Genomic DNA, 18395 nt, shown 5'->3' with positions numbered 1-18395 from the left:
AAGTGGAAGACAGCAAGGGGTGGTCGGCTGGGGAGGGTTTCGCACGAGGGGAAAGGGAGGAGAGAGAAGAGAGAGAAAATAAAGAGAAAAAGGGGAGAGAGAAAAAGAAAGAAAAGAATACAACTATTCTCATTTTTCTTTTCTCTTTCTATTTCCTTTCTATTTTCTTCGATCTTCGATTTTTCCTTCGACAATTTCTTTCTTGAAATTTCGGACATGAATAAATTGATAGACGATGAGACGGTCCCAAAAATGGTGTGACACGTCAGAATATTCGATTCCCAAAATAGAATTAAATTTCGTGATTAAAATCGACCGAACGCGATTTTAGTCCAATCCAACCAATTAGGTAGTTTTAGGGATTTTACCGCGGTTATATCCCTTAACTCACCCAATAGGTTAGCTAACTCGTGAGTGATCGGCTCAGAGAAAAAGGGCCATAGGCACGTCGACAGAAATGCGCATTTCATTTTATCGAAACGAGGTCGAATTTCGGGATGTCGCGACAAGACCGGTCTTACCTCCTTTTCTAGGTCATAGGCACATCACAGAGATTGGTTTTTGAACTATAGCTACGTCCGAGAATTCCCACCACTCGTACAAGATTGTCTCGCGGTAGGTTCTGAATTAGTTTATGAAGCTGCATCTTTTCTCTACGGGTCATTGGCCTGAAAATGGCATTTCCAGTATCCCCGTTAGAGGCCATCTTAAAAAAACTTCTAATAAGCAACCAAAGTAAGTATAAACATCATTCAGCTACTTTCCAGTTTCAAAATATCAAAGTTCACCACCATCACAGGTATCGGTATTGATACCACACATTTAGGACAAACAGATACTATTAAACAAAGATTACCCTCATCCTCTGTTTTACTTTTCTTATTCATGTGCTGTCATGAGCACCTCCTAGGGCCTATCCCAAACTTAAGGATGAAAAACAAAAGAGAACAAAGGTGGAGGGGAGGAAGAAGTCAATGACTATCTAAATTTCACGAGGTGAAAGTGAGAGACAGTCTGCTCAGGAAGTGTGAAGCTTAATTACAAAGAGGACTCTTGTGAATGTCTAGCAGGTCTACCTTAGGCCCACCTACTCCTTCATGCTAGTTCTTGGTGCAAAATATTTCGAAAACTTAACAAAACACGAGAAGATGCATAAAATGTAAAAAAAAATTCATACTGAGAAAAATTGCAAGATAGAAAGTAACTGGACCTTGGACGTTTGTGGCCTTTGGCATGGAGCAGACCTTGTCTCAATAGCACAAACTTTATCCTTTTCTACCAAATCCGTTTGAGAAAATTTTGATTCGTTGTTTTTACCAGCAGAACCCTGTGTCGGATTAAGACACAGAACAGAACAAAGTCCACGTAAGAGAATTGGTTAGATTTTCTTATTTTGGATATGAAAGCAAGAGAAGAAAAGAAGAAACCAGAAGAATAAGTACATTTTCACTTGGTTGAAGTCGATCACGACTCTTGTGTTTAGAAATGCTCACTGAGGAAGAGGAAGAAAATATATTTATCTTTTTATGGGGACGTTCCACTACATCACCATCAGATGAGGTAGCCGAGCAAGTGGGTTGTTGTCTTCTGCTTCTCAAGTGTGTTTCTAACTGATGCAGCTTCAATACTGGCTCTTGCATCTGAATCAATAAGCAAAGAATTTTCCAAGTTCAAATTAGGGCTATGATGTGTGATTCATCTAACTCAACACTACACGGCACTTAATCCAGCTAGTTGAAAGACTCATTCTTTATGCAAAGAAACAAGGAGCAAGGGAAGAACATCTCCCACACACAGAAGAGCATATAAATGCATTATGTCCGGTAATGAAGGTAGGGGCAGGGAGCCATGAAACCTTGAGGATCCTTGCTTTGAATGAATAATTTTAAAACATAGGTGTCTTAGAAATTTTGTTAAAGCTTTCGCCAACAGGGTCCACCATGTTATTAACTCAGCAGATACTTCAGCAGATTGACTGGCCAAAGGCAATCAAACTTCTCGTTGAGATGCAGTATTTAGAACTCTTTCTCGATTAACACGAGTTCCTCCCTTCCTGCTGAGCACCAGAATCGACTTACATGCCTTTCTACACTGCAAGCCATGAATGGAAGAGAGGAAAGGGGGGAGAAAGAAGTGCTACTATAGACGGATAGCATAAGGACATCCAAAAGTGGAGGTGGAAACATATAATCTAAATCATTGAAATTAGGATCTCGAGTTTGTCTGTCCATACACAAATTTGGAGATGTCACCTCGATCAAGGACTCGCTAAATATTACTGGTTAACCAAATAGCATCACTGGCTCATCCTACTCTTTCCATTGAGTACACCATATTCAAGAAATAATAGATTAGACAGAACAATGATTGCTGCTGAAAGCCATAAGCAACATGCTTCCATTGCAAACACCAGAGCCTCATTACTGAGCTTCAAAGAGTATCAGATTAACTACATTATCCAGGCTATCCAACAGCACATTTATGTTGATCAACACCATGAACTGCCCCACATGCGCACAGTGAAGGAAGAACCAAAAGCTGACTTTTGTTGTGTTACTCACTCGAATTCTCAGGAGACAGAAAAGGAAACCAGATATACCTTGTCGACTTCACGAGAGAGGTTGAATGTGGCCAGCCTAAGAAACGACTTCAGTCGCTCTCTCCTTGTATCTGAAAAACCAGGAGCTATCGCATAGAGGCATAGGTTGTAAATATGACATTGGTGGACGCAGCATATTCAGATTAGTCGTAGGGAGCAGGGAACTTACCAAGGAGATGGACAAAGCTACGGCCAAGCATGCGAAAAACTTCCTGGCTGTCGAATGAGAACGCGAGAAGACGAAGTGATCAGATTGCAAGAGCAAGAGAGATGGAGAAGCTTGATTTTAACGTCGGAGACTGGAGGGAGAAACCGCTAAATGACAAGTTATGTCCAAAACAGAATTGGCGGGCTTCGCATGTGGCTTTCGTTTGCTATAAATGCATATATACATTAGCGTGTGATGAGAATTGGCGCATTTTTCATCGCATCACTCTTCACTCTTAGGTACGATAGAAGCCTACGTTTTCATATAGAAGTAGTATAAATAATATATCATCTATCACTCTTCGGTACGATGGAAGTCCACGTCGGCCACCTCCTACCACCCGCGGCCACCGTTAGCAGCCGATTGCCGGTGACTGCGGGTGACGGTTGTTGCCGCCCGTAGCCTGGCCGCCGCCCATAGCCCATTGGTCGACGATTGCCACTGATCGTCGGTAGCTTGCCGCCGCACGACCACTGCACAATCGTCGCACGATAGCCGCATGATCATCGATCGTCGCTGCCGACCTTTGCCGGAGGACTGCCGCCCATAACTTCCCAGCCACTGCCCCCTCTCGCGGTAGCGGCCGGCGCGAGTGCGATCATGCGGTGGTCGTGCGGCGGGCGGGCGACGATCATGCGGCGGTTGTGTGGCGACCGTCGGCGGTCCGTGAGTAAAAAGAAAAAACAAATAAATACAAAAATTTATAAATTTTAATACCCATGTGATGTGCTATTTAATGATTTGGTAGGGCGGGATCGGTCCTTAATACAAAAACATTACAAAAAGAGAGACACCAAATGTTCTTACTCTTCTAGAATATCCGCTTCAAGTAGATGCAGACAGGTTTCCTGCGACCATTTCCACATTACCAATACTGCATTTTATGGGCCAAACGCAAGGTGTGAGGTTGAGTCAACGGGCCTTCTGGCCCAGGATGCTGCGCTTGTTTGACCAGAAAGCCTAGGCCTCCATCTTTCTTTGTTTTCAAATTGGCTGACCAGTAGTTTGATGTGTGTAAATTGATGTGCTATCGCTCGACAAATAGCATAGGGGATTCATAGATTGGAGGGACAATATCTCATATCTCCAAGAGCTAATAAAAATTTAACCATATCTCATATCTCCAATAAAATTTAGTATGATTTGGTAGGGGGCCCTACCTTAATACATAAATATCACATCCTTAATACATTAAGCATCACCCTTAATAATGTCCTTATACATAAACATCACGGAAATTCACGAAATTTACTTTTCATCCTTAAGAATATTCGTTCCCACGACCATTCCAGACTACCAATGGTGCATTTAATGGGAATTGGGTTCCTAAGATAAAAATACAAAGCTACGAGAATACCCGTGATGATGATCACTACCACGGGAATGATTGCCCACGTTGGCATCAAACTTCCCTAATGCTACCACCGTAACGCTTCTCTTCATGGAGAATTTTTTCACCATAGACGGGTGGGTTGTCAGTAGGAAACGGTGATGGAAGCCTCGGTTCACTGCCGTAATGCGTCTCTTCGGGGGTGCAAGTGCGCCCACTGTGTTTGCACACAGAAGGAGGCACATGAGAAACTTCATGGGCACCGTTCCGTGGGTGAGAATGAGCAATGGGCACCTTTCCCTGGGCTCTTGGGCTGTCGACGAATGAGAGAGAATGAGAATTTCAAAGAACAAAGAAAAATAATGGAGGGCACAGAAAGAGGATGAGAAACTTCATGAGCACCTATTCCCTGGGCTCCTGGGCACCTTGGGCTGTCGATGAATGAGAGAGAATGAGAATTTCAAAGAACAAAGAAAAATAATGGAGGGCACAGAAAGAGGACGAGAAACTTCATGGGAACCTTTCCCTAGGCTCCTGGGCACCTTTCCCTAGGCTCCTGGGCTGTCGACGAATGAGAGAGAATGGGAATTTCAAAGAAAAATAATGGAGAAGCAAAATAATGGAGAAGCCCGCCCACTGTATTTCAAAAAGAGGAACGAGTCATGGGCACCTTTCCCTGGGCTCTTGGGCTGTCGAACTGGGTGAGAGAAATGGGCATAGAGAATGTCAAAGAACAAAGAAAAATAATGGAGAAGCCGAATGAGAGCACCTTTCCAGGTGAGAGTGAACCTTTCCCTGGGCTCCTGGGCTGAATGAGAGAGAATGAGAAGATTTCATAGAACAGAAAAATAATGGAGAAGCTTTTAAAACGACGACAAGTAATGCCTTGCCCAACCGTTTGCTGAGAATTGGCGCGCACTACCTATACCCGTTTGCTATTAATGTATTGGTCGGCTGGAATGCTAATACGATGAGAATGAGAATTGATCGTATTGGCACACTACCGTTTGCTATTAATGGATAATACGAGAAGATATTGCGTAGCCTCCACGTCGACACCTGTCCAGTCAAGCTCTTCACTTTTCTCACACGTTTTCTAAAGCAACACGAAAAGGAAGGGACCAAAGCGTAGAAACCTCCACCACGTCGACGACACCTGTAATATTACTCATTTTAATCCTATGATGACTTCTTGCAGATGAATAAAGTGGACAAGAAAAAAGATTGCTCGCTTTGAGGCTGGCTTAGTAACGTCTTGGCTCACTACCCGTTTGCTATTAATGTATTGGTCGGTTGGAGCATAATACGATGAGAATGAGAGTTAATGCAATCCGAGAAGATATTGCGTAGCCTCCACCTCGACCACGTCTTGGCTCACTACCTGTTTGCTATTAATGTATTGGTCGCTGCCGATTCGTTGCCGGAGGACTGCCGCCCCCAACTCACCAGCCACTGCCCCCTCTCGCGGTGGCGGTTAGCGGCGATGGTTTGCGATCATGCGGTGGTCGTGCGACAATCGTGAGGCGGTTGTGTGGTGGCCATGCGACGATCGTGCGGCGGTTGTGCGATGAACATGAGACGGTCGTGCGGTGGGCGTGCGAGGATCGTGCGGCAGCGGTCGACGGTCGGCGATCGTGCGACGGTCGTGCGGCGGCCGTGGGACAATCGTGCGGCGATGGTTGGCGGTCCATGAGTAAGAAGAAAAAAACAAATAAATACAAAAAATTATAAATTATAATACCCACGTGATGTTTTATTTAATGATTTGGTAGGGCGGGATCTGTCCTTAATACAAAAACATCACAAAAAGAGAGACATCAAATGTTCTTACTCTTCTAGAATATCCGCTTCAAGTAGATACAAGTAGGTTTCTTGCGACCATTTCTAGACTACCAATGGTGCATTTAATGGGAATCGGGTTCCTAAGATAAAAATACAAAGCTACAAGAATACCTGTGATGAGGATCACTACCACGGGAATGAATGTTGCCGTAATGCGTCTCTTCGGGGGGTGCAAGTGCGCCCACTGTGTTTGCACAAAGAAGTAGGCACACGAGAAACTTCATGGGCACCGTTCCCTAGGTGAGAATGAGAAATGGGCACCTTTCCTTGGGCTCCTGGGCTGTCGACGAATGAGAGAGAATGATAATTTCAAAGAACAAAGAAAAATAATGGAGGGCACAGAAAGAGGATGAGAAACTTCATGGGCACCTTTTCCCTGGGCTCCTGGGCACCTTGGGCTGTCGACGAATGAGAGAGAATGAGAATTTCAAAGAACAAAGAAAAATAATGGAGGGCATAGAAAGAGGACGAGAAACTTCATGGGCATCTTTCCCTGTGCACCTTTCCCTAGGCTCCTGGGCTGTCGACGAATGAGAGAGAATGAGAATTTCAAAGAAAAATAATGGAGAAGCCCGCCAACTATATTTCAAAAAGAGGAACGAGTCATGGGCACCTTTCCCTGGGCTCCTAGGCTGTCGAACTAGGTGAGAGAAATGGGCACCTTTCCCAATGAGACCTTTCCCTGAGTGAGAGAAATGGGCACAGAGAATGTCAAAGAATAAAGAAAAATAATGGAGAAGCCAAATGAGAGCACCTTTCCAGGTGAGAATGAACCTTTCCCTGGGCTCCTAGGCTGAATGAGAGAGAATGAGAAGATTTCAAAGAACAGAAAAATAATGGAGAAGCTTTTAAAACGACGACAAGTAATGCCCCGCCCAACCGTTTGCTGAGAATTGGCGCGCACTACCTGCACCCGTTTGCTATTAATGTATTGGTCGGCTAGAATGCTAATACGATGAGAATGAGAATTGGTCGTATTGGCGCACTACCGTTTGCTATTAATGGATAATACGAGAAGATATTGCGTAGCCTCCACGTCGACACCTGTCCAGTCCAGCTCTTCACTTTTCTCACACGTTTTCTAAAGCAACACGAAAAGGAAGGGACCAGAGCGGAGAAACCTCCACCACGTCGACGACACCTGTAATATTACTCATTTTAATCCTATGATGACTTCTTGCAGATGAATAAAGTGGACAAGAAAAAAGATTGCTCGCCTTGAGGCTGGCTCAGTAACGTCTTGGCTCAGTACCCGTTTGCTATTAATGTATTGGTCGGTTGGAGCATAATACGATGAGAATGAGAATTAATGCAATCCGAGAAGATATTGTGTAGCCTCCACCTCGACCACGTCTTGGCTCACTACCTGTTTGCTATTAATGTATTGGTCGCTGCCGATCGCTGCCGGAGGACTGCCGCCCCCAACTCACTAGCCACTACCCCCTCTCGCGGTGGCGGTCGGTGGCGACGGTCAGCGATCATGCGGCGGTCGTGCGACAATCGTGAGGCGGTCGTGCTGTGGCCGTGCGACGATCATGCGGCGGTTGTGCGATGATCGTGAGATGGTCGTGCGGCGGGCGTGCGAGGATCGTGCGGCAGCGGTCGATGGTCGGCGATCGTGCGGCGGTCGTGCGGCGGCCGTGGGACAATCGTGCGGCGATGGTCGGCGGTCCATGAGTAAGAAGAAAAAAACAAATAAATACAAAAATTTATAAATTTTAATACCCACGTGATGCTTTATTTAATGATTTGGTAGGGCGGGATCGGTCCTTAATACAAAAGCATCACAAAAAGAGAGACATCAAATGTTCTTACTCTTCTAGAATATCCGCTTCAAGTAGATACAAGTAGGTTTCCCGCGACCATTTCCAGACTACCAATGGTGCATTTAATGGGAATCGGGTTCCTAAGATAAACAAAGCTACGAGAATTCCTGTGATGACGATCACTACCACGGGAATGATTGCTGCCGTAATGCGTCTCTTCGGGGGGGTGCAAGTGCGCCCACTGTGTTTGCACACAGAAGGAGGCACACGAGAAACTTCATGGGCACCGTTCCCTGGGTGAGAATGAGAAATGGGCACCTTTCCCTGGGCTCCTGGGCTGTCGACGAATGAGAGAGAATGGGAATTTCAAAGAACAAAGAAAAATAATGGAGGGCACAGAAAGAGGACGAGAAACTTCATGGGCACCTTTTCCTTGGGCACCTTTCCCTGGGCTCCTGGGCACCTTGGGCTGTCGACGAATGAGAGAGAATGAGAATTTCAAAGAACAAAGAAAAATAATGGAGGGCACAGAAAGAGGACGAGAGACTTCATGGGCACCTTTCCCTGTGCACCTTTCCCTAGGCTCTTGGGCACCTTTTCCTGGGCTCCTGGGCTGTCGACGAATGAGAGAGAATGAGAATTTCAAAGAAAAATAATGGAGAAGCAAAATAATGGAGAAGCCCGCCCACTGTATTTCAAAAAGAGGAATGAGTCATGGGCACCTTTCCCTGGGCTCCTGGGCTGTCGAACTAGGTGAGAGAAATGGGCACCTATCCCAATGAGACCTTTCCCTGGGTGAGAGAAATGGGCACAGAGAATGTCAAAGAACAAAGAAAAATAATGGGGAAGCCGAATGAGAGCACCTTTCCACGTGAGAATGAACCTTTCCCTGGGCTCCTGGGCTGAATGAGAGAGAATGAGAAGATTTCAAAGAACATAAAAATAATGGAGAAGCTTTTAAAACGACGACAAGTAATGCCCTGCCCAACCGTTTGCTGAGAATTGGCGTGCACTACCTGCACCCGTTTGCTATTAATGTATTGGTCGACTGGAATGCTAATACGATGAGAATGAGAATTGATTGTATTGGTGCACTACCGTTTACTATTAATGGATAATACGAGAATATATTGCGTAGCCTCCACGTCGACACCTATCCAGTCCAGCTCTTCACTTTTCTCACACGTTTTCTAAAGCAACACGAAAAGGAAGGGACCAGAGCGCAGAAACCTCCACCACGTGGACGACACCTATAATATTACTCATTTTAATCCTATGATGACTTCTTGCAGATGAATAAAGTGGACAAGAAAAAAGATTGCTCGCCTTGAGGCTGGCTCAGCAACGTCTTGGCTCGGCACCCGTTTGCTATTAATGTATTGGTTGGTTGGAGCATAATACGATGAGAATGAGAATTAATGCAATCCGAGAAGATATTCCGTAGCCTCCACCTCGACCACGTCTTGGCTCACTACCTGTTTGCTATTAATGTATTGGTCGCTGCCGATCACTGCCGGAGGACTGCTGCCCTCAACTCACCAGCCACTGCCCCTTCTCGCGGTGGCTGTCGGCGGCGATGGTCTGCGATCATGCGGTGGTCGTGCGACAATCGTGAGGCAGTCGTGCGGCGGCCGTGCGACGATCGTGCGGCGGTTGTGCGACGATCGTGAGACGGTCGTGCGGCGGGCGTGCGAGGATCGTGCGGCAGCGGTCGATGGTCGGCGATCATGCGGCGGTCGTGCGGCGATGGTTGGCGGTTCGTGAGTAAGAAGAAAAAATAAATAAATATTAAAATTTATAAATTTTAATACCCACATGATGTTTTATTTAATGATTTGGTTGGGCGGGATCGGTCCTTAATACAAAAACATCACAAAAAGAGAGACATCAAATGTTCTTACTCTTCTAGAATATCCGCTTCAAGTAGATGCAAGCAGGTTTCCTGCGACCATTTCCACATTACCAATACTACATTTTATGGGAACGGGGTTCTTGAGATAGAAGTATATAGTTATGAGAATGCCCATGACGATTGTTAGTATGATGGGAATGATCGCCCACGTTGGCAGCAAGTTTCCCATAAAGCTGCCGTAAAGCACTTGCGTCTCTGCATAGAGATTTTTAGACAAAATAATTAGTTTGTAAGACAATCACTAGTACCAAAACTTTAAGCCTATTTAGTTCTTACCGCCACCGAAAAACCGGGTTTACTAGTAGATGGAAAAACTTGTCAACGAAAAACGGGTTTACTAGTAGATGGAAGCCTCGGTGATGGATCAAGTGTGCCGATTGCGTGCAAACACAGAAAGAGGAACACGAGAGCGGTTTTGCTCCTGGGCACCTTTCCCATAGAGAGACATAGGTTGTAAATATTACATTGGTGGACGAAGCATATTTAGATTAGTCGTTGGGAGTAGGGAACTTACCAAGGAGATGGACAAAGTTGCAGCCAAGCATTCGAAAAACTTCATGACCGTCGAATGAGAATGAGAGAAGATGGAAGTGATCAGATTGCAAGAACAAAAAAGATGGAGAAGCTTGATTTTAACGTCGGAGACTGGAGGGAGAAACCGCTGAATGACAAGTAATGCCCAAAACAGAATTGGTTAGCTTCGTATGTGGCTTCCGTTTGCTATAAATGCATATATACATTAGTGTGATGTGAATTGTGTTGGAGAAATCTTCCTTGAGTGTTTTGAAGCTGACAAAACGTTTCCATCAGTCTAGTCTGAAGATTTGCAGACTCTACTATTTAAAGTCTGAAGACCTCCGGACTGCCAGACTCAAGACTCAAAGTCTATTCTCATTGACAGTTTCTAGTCCGTCGAAGAAGGCCTATCCAGGACTGAATGGTTCGTTAAGGATTTGACTTTATTTGGAGAAGATCTCTTGGCTGGATATGACATAACGGAATCCTTTGTTCGAATCAAGATTGATTGAGGATCCGATGATTGGCGAAGTATACTTGGAAGGTTCTACTTATGGAAACCGAGATCCTGATTGTATGGGCGAGCAGGATTGATGGGCTATCGTCATGTTCCTTAAATAGCTCGAATGATCTTGCTAATTGATTCTGTTCAACGGGAAGATTGGAAGAATTCCTTTGGTAAGTGCCAATGGGTATGATGGCATAAAGGAGTATATAAGGAAGACATTCCAGTTGTTCGAGTGGGTGCGCGATAGAAGAATTCCAAAGTCTAAAACTCTTTGTTCTTAGTCAATTCATTTGTTGAGCGAAATCTTGTACGCAAAAGAGAGTTTATATCTTTGAGAAACCTTGAGGAAGTGTGGTAGAGTATCTACACTGTGGAATCAAGGGAGAGCTTTACTGTAACAACTCTTTTGTTAATGGTGAAATCCAGCCGGTGGGCTGTCAGTGCGGAAGAGTGGATGTAGGCTTGGAATAAGCCGAACCACTATAATTTCTGTGTTCATTTTCTCTTCCCTACTCTCTTTTACTTTGATCATAATTCGTTGTGTTAACAAAAGGCGAACTTCCTTTCGACTGTCTATTTAGTATTGCTCACTTATCACGAGAAACTATTTTTACACCTATTCACCCCCCTCTAGGTGCTTATACTAGCTATCTCAAATTGGTGCATTTATCATCGCATCGCTCTTCATTCTAAGGTACGATAGAAGTCTATGTTCTCATACAAAAGTAGTATGGATAAGTACACTATCAATGCCATAAGTTGTGTACGGCAGTCACTTTGGTGCCAAAAGTTTATGTCAGATCACTTAAGTGCCAAAAAGTTTGAAAAACGCTCACTTTGGTGCCAACTCTGATACGGTTGGCCAGAAATCTGACATGACACTTTTTTATTAATTTTTTAAGCTAATGTGGCTCGCCGGAGAGTACAGTCAGCATCCTAACACCAAAACGACGTCGTTTAATGTCTCCCCCAATTCAAAACCCTAAATCTCTAGCCGGTCGCCGTCCTCGATAGCCCCCATGCTCGGTGGCCGCGGCTCTGACCCCGACTTCGACCTCGACCTCGACCCCGACCCCGACCCCGATGATGGTCACTCGACGGCTGCGGCTCCAACCTCGACCCCGACGATGGCCATTTGACTGCCGTGGCTTCGACCCCGACCCCGACCCCAACTCCGACAACGGCCACCCAGTGGTCACAGCTCTAACCTCGCCCCGACGATGGCCACTCGGTGGCCGCGGCTCCGACCCCGACCGTGACCTCGATGATGGTCACTCGACGGTTGCGGCTCCAACCCCGACCCCGACGATGGCCACTTGGCGGCGCGGCTCCGACCTCGACCCCGACCCCAACCCCGACGACGGCCACTTGGCGGCCAAGTCGAAGGCCGTGATCTAGTCGGTGCTCGGGAGGCTGCCGACGAGTGCACCGCCATTGATGTCCCCCTCTCCATCTCCGATCTCCCGACGAGTGCCCGGCTGCGTCTTCCGGTACCTAGGCTTCGACGACCGGGCTGGTGCTCCCTCGTGTGCCATCGAGGTGTCCAAAAAGCGCCGAGCAATGGCGGCCTGCGACGGCGGAGAGGCGAGTGACGACGGAAAAACCCATAATTTCAATCCAAAAAAAAATAAAATCCCCAAATGAGTTGAACGGCGTCATTTTTATGAGGCCATCCATGTAGGATGGCAAAACGACGTCGTTTTCTTAAGGAGGACCAAAAACTACGTCATTTAAAGGCCTTGTCAATTTTTTTAAAAAAAAGTCACGTAATCATTTTGGCCGGAATCTTTCGCCGGTGGCACAAAAGTAATTGTTTTTCCTTCGATTTGGCATTTAAGTGACTCGACGGAAACTTTTGGCACCAAAGTGAGCATCGTACACAACTTATGGCACTGATAGTGTACTTCTGCCAAAAGTAGTATAAATAATATATCATCCATCACTCTTCGGTATGATGGAGGTCTACGTCGGCCACCTCCTGCTGCTCGCGGCCACTGTCGGCAACCGATTGCTGGCGACTGCCGGTGACGGTTGCCGCTGCTCATAGCCCATCGGCCTCTACCCTACCCCACCCAGGCACACCGCCACACATATCCATTGTCGGGGCAGCTTACCGCCGCACGACCACCGCACGATCGTCGCACGATTGCTGCATGATCGTTGACCGTCGCTGTTGACCGCTGCCGTAGGACTGTCGCCCACAACTCACTAGCCACTATCCCCTCCCGTGGCGACGGTCGGCGATCATGTGGCAATCTTGCGACGATCGTGCGTTACTCGTGTGACGGTCGTGCGACGATAATTCTTTTACAATCATCTACTATTGATTGCGCCGGCTAAGGTGGCTCAGCTTGGCCCAATAAGCACTCCACCAAAGATAAGTTGTCGGATGATATGCATGCCTTCGGATCACTTCTCTTAAACACTTGCAGTTGGAGTCCCGATCGAGCAGATCTACTTTCCCTTACCCACATCAAAACCTCTCTCAGAGCTAGGGATTCGGTCACCACAATCGTCGAGGCTTGAAATTTTTTTGCGAAGCCGTCAATGAGAACGCCAGTAGCGTTTCTACATACTCCGGCCACTGCTCCCGCAAGCGACGATTTGCACCGGGAGGCGTCGATATTCCACTTCAGCTCCTGTGGGCTAGGTGAGACCCATTTCGTCGGGATCTTTGAATGGGGTTTCTGTCTTCTGCTTCTGCTTAGTTCTTTGTCTGCCCTTTTCGTGTAGTGATCAGCGATTGTTCGGGCTTCAGCTTTAGTGGTAGGCCGGTCGGGCTTCCTTCCTTGAAAGTTGCGAGGGTATAGATCTGAAGCCGATCGGCGGCGACGTTGGCAGCAGCTTATGATCTTTTCCTTGTTCTGTTTCTCCGAGGCGGAATCGAAGAGTAGATCCGCCTGGTGTTGAAAGGCGAAGCACGGAGATCAACTCTTCATCGATTCACTCAAGGTAAGCAAAACGAAAATCCTGTTAATAGTGTCCGATGAGGCGAGAACCTTTTGTGTCGAAGTACATTCTCGACATCGAAAGTTCAGGGCTAGGATGCTGCGCGCTGCGCACGGCAAAAGAGTCTTTGGCTGAGGTCACTGAGTCGCCTCTCTGGGCTAATGGGCTGACGGGTATCGGCTGCTCTGCTCTTTTCTCTGGGCTCTGGGCTCATGGGCCAATGATTGATGGAACGGGCACTGAACTGCCGTCGCTAGTCTGGCCCAAGGCCCAGGATGCTGCGCCTGATTGCGAAGAGAGGTTGTTGAGTTGAGTTGACGGGTCCAACTCGGCCCGTCGGCCTTTCTCCGGGCTTAAAGGTGTGAGGTTGAGTCGCGAGGTTGAGTCCGATAGTCATAAGTCAAGCCCTGGGCTCATGGGCCAAGACTTCAGTCTTGGGCCTAGGGCCCAAGCTAGGCTGACGGAGACGGGCCGCCCAGGATGTTGTGCTTGCGCACAGCCATAAGTCAAAAGCCCTGGGCTTATAGGCCGAGGTTGAGTCAATGATGGAACGGGGCCGCTGAATTGGTCAGTGGCCCTGGGCCCAGGATGCTGCGCATGGCTTCTGATTATAGAGCTGAGGTAGCTAAGGTTGTTTGGGCTGATGGGTTGATGGGTTGTTTTCTCTGGGCTAATGGGCCAAACGCAAGGCGTGAGGTTGAGTCAATGGGCCTTCTGGCCCAGGATGCTGCGTTTGTTTGACCAGAAAGCCTAGGCCTCCATCTTTCTTTGTTTTCAAATTGGCTGACCAGTAGTTTGATGTGTGTAAATTGATGTGCTATCGCTCGACAAATAGCATAGGGGATTCATAGATTGGAGGGACAATATCTCATATCTCCAAGAGCTAATAAAAATTTAACCATATCTCATATCTCCAATAAAATTTAGTATGATTTGGTAGGGGGCCCTACCTTAAAACATAAATATCATGTCCTTAATACATTAAGCATCACCCTTAATAATGTCCTTATACATAAACATCACGAAAATTCATGAAATTTACTTTTCGTCCTTAAGAATATCCGTTCCCACGACCATTTCAGACTACCAATGGTGCATTTAATGGGAATTGGGTTCCTAAGATAAAAATACAAAGCTACGAGAATACCCGTGATGACGATCACTACCACGGGAATGATTGCTGCCGTAATGCGTCTCTTCGGGGGGTGCAAGTGCGCCCACTGTGTTTTCACACAGAAGGAGGCACATGAGAAACTTCATGGGCACTGTTCCCTGGGTGAGAACGAGAAATGGGCACCTTTCCTTGGGCTCCTGGGCTATCGACGAATTAGAGAGAATGAGAATTTCAAAGAACAAAGAAAAATAATGGAGGGCACAAAAAGAGGACGAGAAACTTCATAGGCACCTTTTCCCTGGGCTCCTGGGCACCTTGGGCTGTCCACGAATGAGAGAGAATGGGAATTTCAAAGAACAAAGAAAAATAATGGAGGGCATAGAAAGAGGACGAGAAACTTCATGGGCACCTTTCCCTATGCACCTTTCCCTAGGCTCCTGGGCTGTCGACGAATGAGAGAGAATGAGAATTTCAAAGAAAAATAATGGAGAAGCAAAATAATGGAGAAGCCCGCCCACCGTATTTCAAAAGAGGAACGAGTCATGGGCACCTTTCCCGGGCTCTGGGCTGTCGGGTGAGAGAAATGGGCACCATTCCCAATGAGACCTTTCCCTGGGTGAGAGAAATGGGCACAGAGAATGTCAAAGAACAAAGAAAAATAATGGAGAAGCCGAATGAGAGCACCTTTCCAGGTGAGAATGAACCTTTCCCTGGGCTCCTGGGCTGAATGAGAGAGAATGAGAAGATTTCAAAGAACAGAAAAATAATGGAGAAGCTTTTAAAACGACGACAAGTAATGCCCGCCCAACCGTTTGCCGAGAATTGGCGCGCACTACCTGCACCCATTTGCTATTAATGTATTGGTCGGCTGGAATGCTAATACGATGAGAATGAGAATTGATCGTATTGGCGCACTACCGTTTGCTATTAATGGATACTACGAGAAGATAATGCGTAGCCTCCACGTCGACACCTGTCCAGTCCAGCTCTTCACTTTTCTCACACGTTTTCTAAAGCAACACGAAAAGGAAGGGACCAGAGCGCAGAAACCTCCACCACGTGGACCACACCTGTAATATTACTCATTTTAATCCTATGATGACTTCTTGCAGATGAATAAAGTGGACAAGAGAAAAGATTGCTCGCCTTGAGGCTGGCTCAGCAACGTCTTGGCTCCCTACTCGTTTGCTATTAATGTATTGGTCGGTTGGAGCATAATACGATGAGAATGAGAATTAATGCAATCCGAGAAGATATTGCGTAGCCTCCACCTCGACCACGTCTTGGCTCACTACTTGTTTGCTATCAATGTATTGGGTCGCCGATCGCCGCTGGAGGATCGCCGCCCCAACTCACTAGCCACGCCCCTTCTCGCGGTGGCGGTCGGTGGCGACGGTCCGCGATCATGCGGCGGTCGTGCGACAATCGTGAGGCGGTCGTGCGGTGGCCGTGCGACGATCGTGCGGCGGTTGTGCGACGATCGTGAGACGGTCGGGCAGCGGGCGTGCGAGGATCGTGTGGCAGCGGTCGATGGTCGGCGATCGTGCGGCGGTTGTGCGGCGGCCGTGGGACAATCGTGCGGCGATGGTCGGCGGTCCGTGAGTAAGAAGAAAAAAACAAATAAATGCAAAAATTTATAAATTTTAATACCCCCGTGATGCTTTATTTATTGCTTTATGTGAAGCCGATCGCGCGCGACGTTGGCGTAGCTTATGATCTTTTCCTTGTTCTGTTTCTCCGAGGCAGAATCGAAGAGTAGATCCGTTGGTGTTGAAAGGCAGAAGCTTCTGGAGATCAACTCTTCATCGATTCACTCAAGGTAAGCAAAACGAAAATCCTGTTAATAGTGTCCGATGAGGCGAGAACCTTTTGTGTCGAAGTACATTCTCGACATCGAAAGTTCGGGGCTAGGATGTTGCGCGCTGCGCACGGCAAAAGAGTCTTCGGCTGAGGTCGCTGAGGTCACCTCTCTCGGCTAACGGGCTGACGGGTATCGGCTGCTCTGCTCTTTTCTCTGGGCTTTGGGCTTATGGGCCAATGATTGATGGAACGGGCACTAAACTGCCGCCGCTAGTCCGGCCTGGGGGCCCGGGATGCTTTGCGCCCGATTGCAAAGAGAGGTTGTTGAGTTGAGTTGACGGGTCCAACTCGGCCCGTCGCCCTTTCTCTGGGCTCAAAGGTGTGAGGTTGAGTCGCGAGGTTGAGTCCGACAGTCATAAGTCAAGCCTTGGGCTCATGGGCCAAGACTTCAGTCTTGGGCCTAGGGCCCAAGCTAGGCTGACGGTGACGGGCCGCCCAGGATGTTGTGCCTGTGCACGGCCATAAGTCAAAAGCCTTGGGCTCATGGGCCGAGGTTGAGTCAATGATGGAACGGGGCCGCTGAATTGGTTAGTGGCCCTGGGCCCAGGATGCTGGGCATGGCTTCTGATTATAGAGCTGAGGTAGCTGAGGTTGTTTGGGCTGACGGGCTGACGGGTTGTTTTCTATGGGCTCATGGGCCAATCGCAAGGCGTGAGGTTGAGTCAACGGGCCTTCTGGCCCAGGATGCTGCGTTTGTTTGACCAGAAAGCCTAGGCCTCCATCTTTCTTTGTTTTCAAATTGGCTAACCAGTAGTTTGATGTGTGTAAATTGATGTGCTATCGCTCGACAAATAGCATAGGGGATTCATAGATTGGAGGGACAATATCTCATATCTCCAAGAGCTAATAAAAATTTAACCATATCTCATATCTCCAATAAAATTTAGTATGATTTGGTAGGGGGCCCTACCTTAAAACATAAATATCATGTCCTTAATACATTAAGCATCACCCTCAATAATGTCCTTATACATAAACATCACGAAAATTCACGAAATTTACTTTTCGTCGTTAAGAATATCCGTTCCCACGACCATTTCCAGACTACCAATGGTGCATTTAATGGGAATTGGGTTCCTAAGATAAAAATACAAAGCTACGAGAATACCCGTGATGACGATCACTACCACGGGAATGATTGCTGCCGTAATGCGTCTCTTCGGGGTGCAGTGCGCCACCTTTGTGTTTTCACACAGAAGGAGGCACACGAGAAACTTCATGGGCACCGTTCCCTGGGTGAGAATGAGAAATGGACACCTTTCCCTGGGCTCCTGGGCTGTCGACGAATGAGAGAGAATGAGAATTTCAAAGAACAAAGAAAAATAATGGAGGGCATAGAAAGAGGACGATAAACTTCATGGGCACCTTTTCCCTGGGCTCCTGGGCACCTTGGGCTATCGACGAATGAGAGAGAACGGGTGTTTCAAAGAACAAAGAAAAATAATGGAGGGCATAGAAAGAAGACGAAAAACTTCATGGGGACCTTTCCTTGTGCACCTTTCCCTGGGCTCCTGGGGTGTCGACGAATGAGAGAGAATGAGAATTTCAAAGAAAAATAATGGAGAAGCAAAATAATGGAGAAGCCCGCCCACTGTATTTCAAAAAGAGGAATGAGTCATGGGCACCTTTCCCTGGGCTCCTGGGCTGTCGAACTGGGTGAGAGAAACGGGCACCTTTCCCAATGAGACCTTTCCCTGGGTGAGAGAAATGGGCACAGAGAATGTCAAAGAACAAAGAAAAATAATGGAGAAGCTGAATGAGAGCATCTTTCCTGGTGAGAATGAACCTTTC

The 18395-nt window shown here is 47.0% G+C and overlaps 1 protein-coding gene across 1 annotated transcript; it reads right to left on the bottom strand.

Annotated features, from left to right (window-relative positions):
* Positions 1-578: 578 nt before the first annotated feature.
* LOC104430537 lies at positions 579-2683 on the bottom strand. The gene is made up of 4 exons (XM_039310476.1): positions 2600-2683; positions 1443-1640; positions 1211-1327; positions 579-668 (listed from the first exon to the last, which is right to left on the bottom strand). Exons 2-4 carry the CDS (start codon positions 1638-1640, stop codon positions 654-656), a joined length of 330 nt encoding a protein of 109 aa, XP_039166410.1. The 5' UTR covers positions 2600-2683; the 3' UTR covers positions 579-653.
* Between the last annotated feature and the right edge of the window lie 15712 nt (positions 2684-18395).

The sequence above is a fragment of the Eucalyptus grandis genome, chromosome 3, assembly GCF_016545825.1.
Source record: "Eucalyptus grandis isolate ANBG69807.140 chromosome 3, ASM1654582v1, whole genome shotgun sequence".
Taxonomy (NCBI): domain Eukaryota; kingdom Viridiplantae; phylum Streptophyta; class Magnoliopsida; order Myrtales; family Myrtaceae; genus Eucalyptus; species Eucalyptus grandis.
This window is presented reverse-complemented; position numbering and strand designations above follow the sequence as displayed.

What these genes read in the sequence shown, in the direction of transcription:
- LOC104430537 (XM_039310476.1), bottom strand. Translation starts at nt 1,640, where the DNA reads ATGCAAGAGCCAGTATTGAAGCTGCATCAGTTAGAAACACACTTGAGA. An exon ending in GACTTCAACCAAGTGAAAAT is followed by an intron (nt 1,328 to 1,442) that starts GTACTTATTCTT and finishes AATCCGACACAG; the next exon opens with GGTTCTGCTGGTAAAAACAA.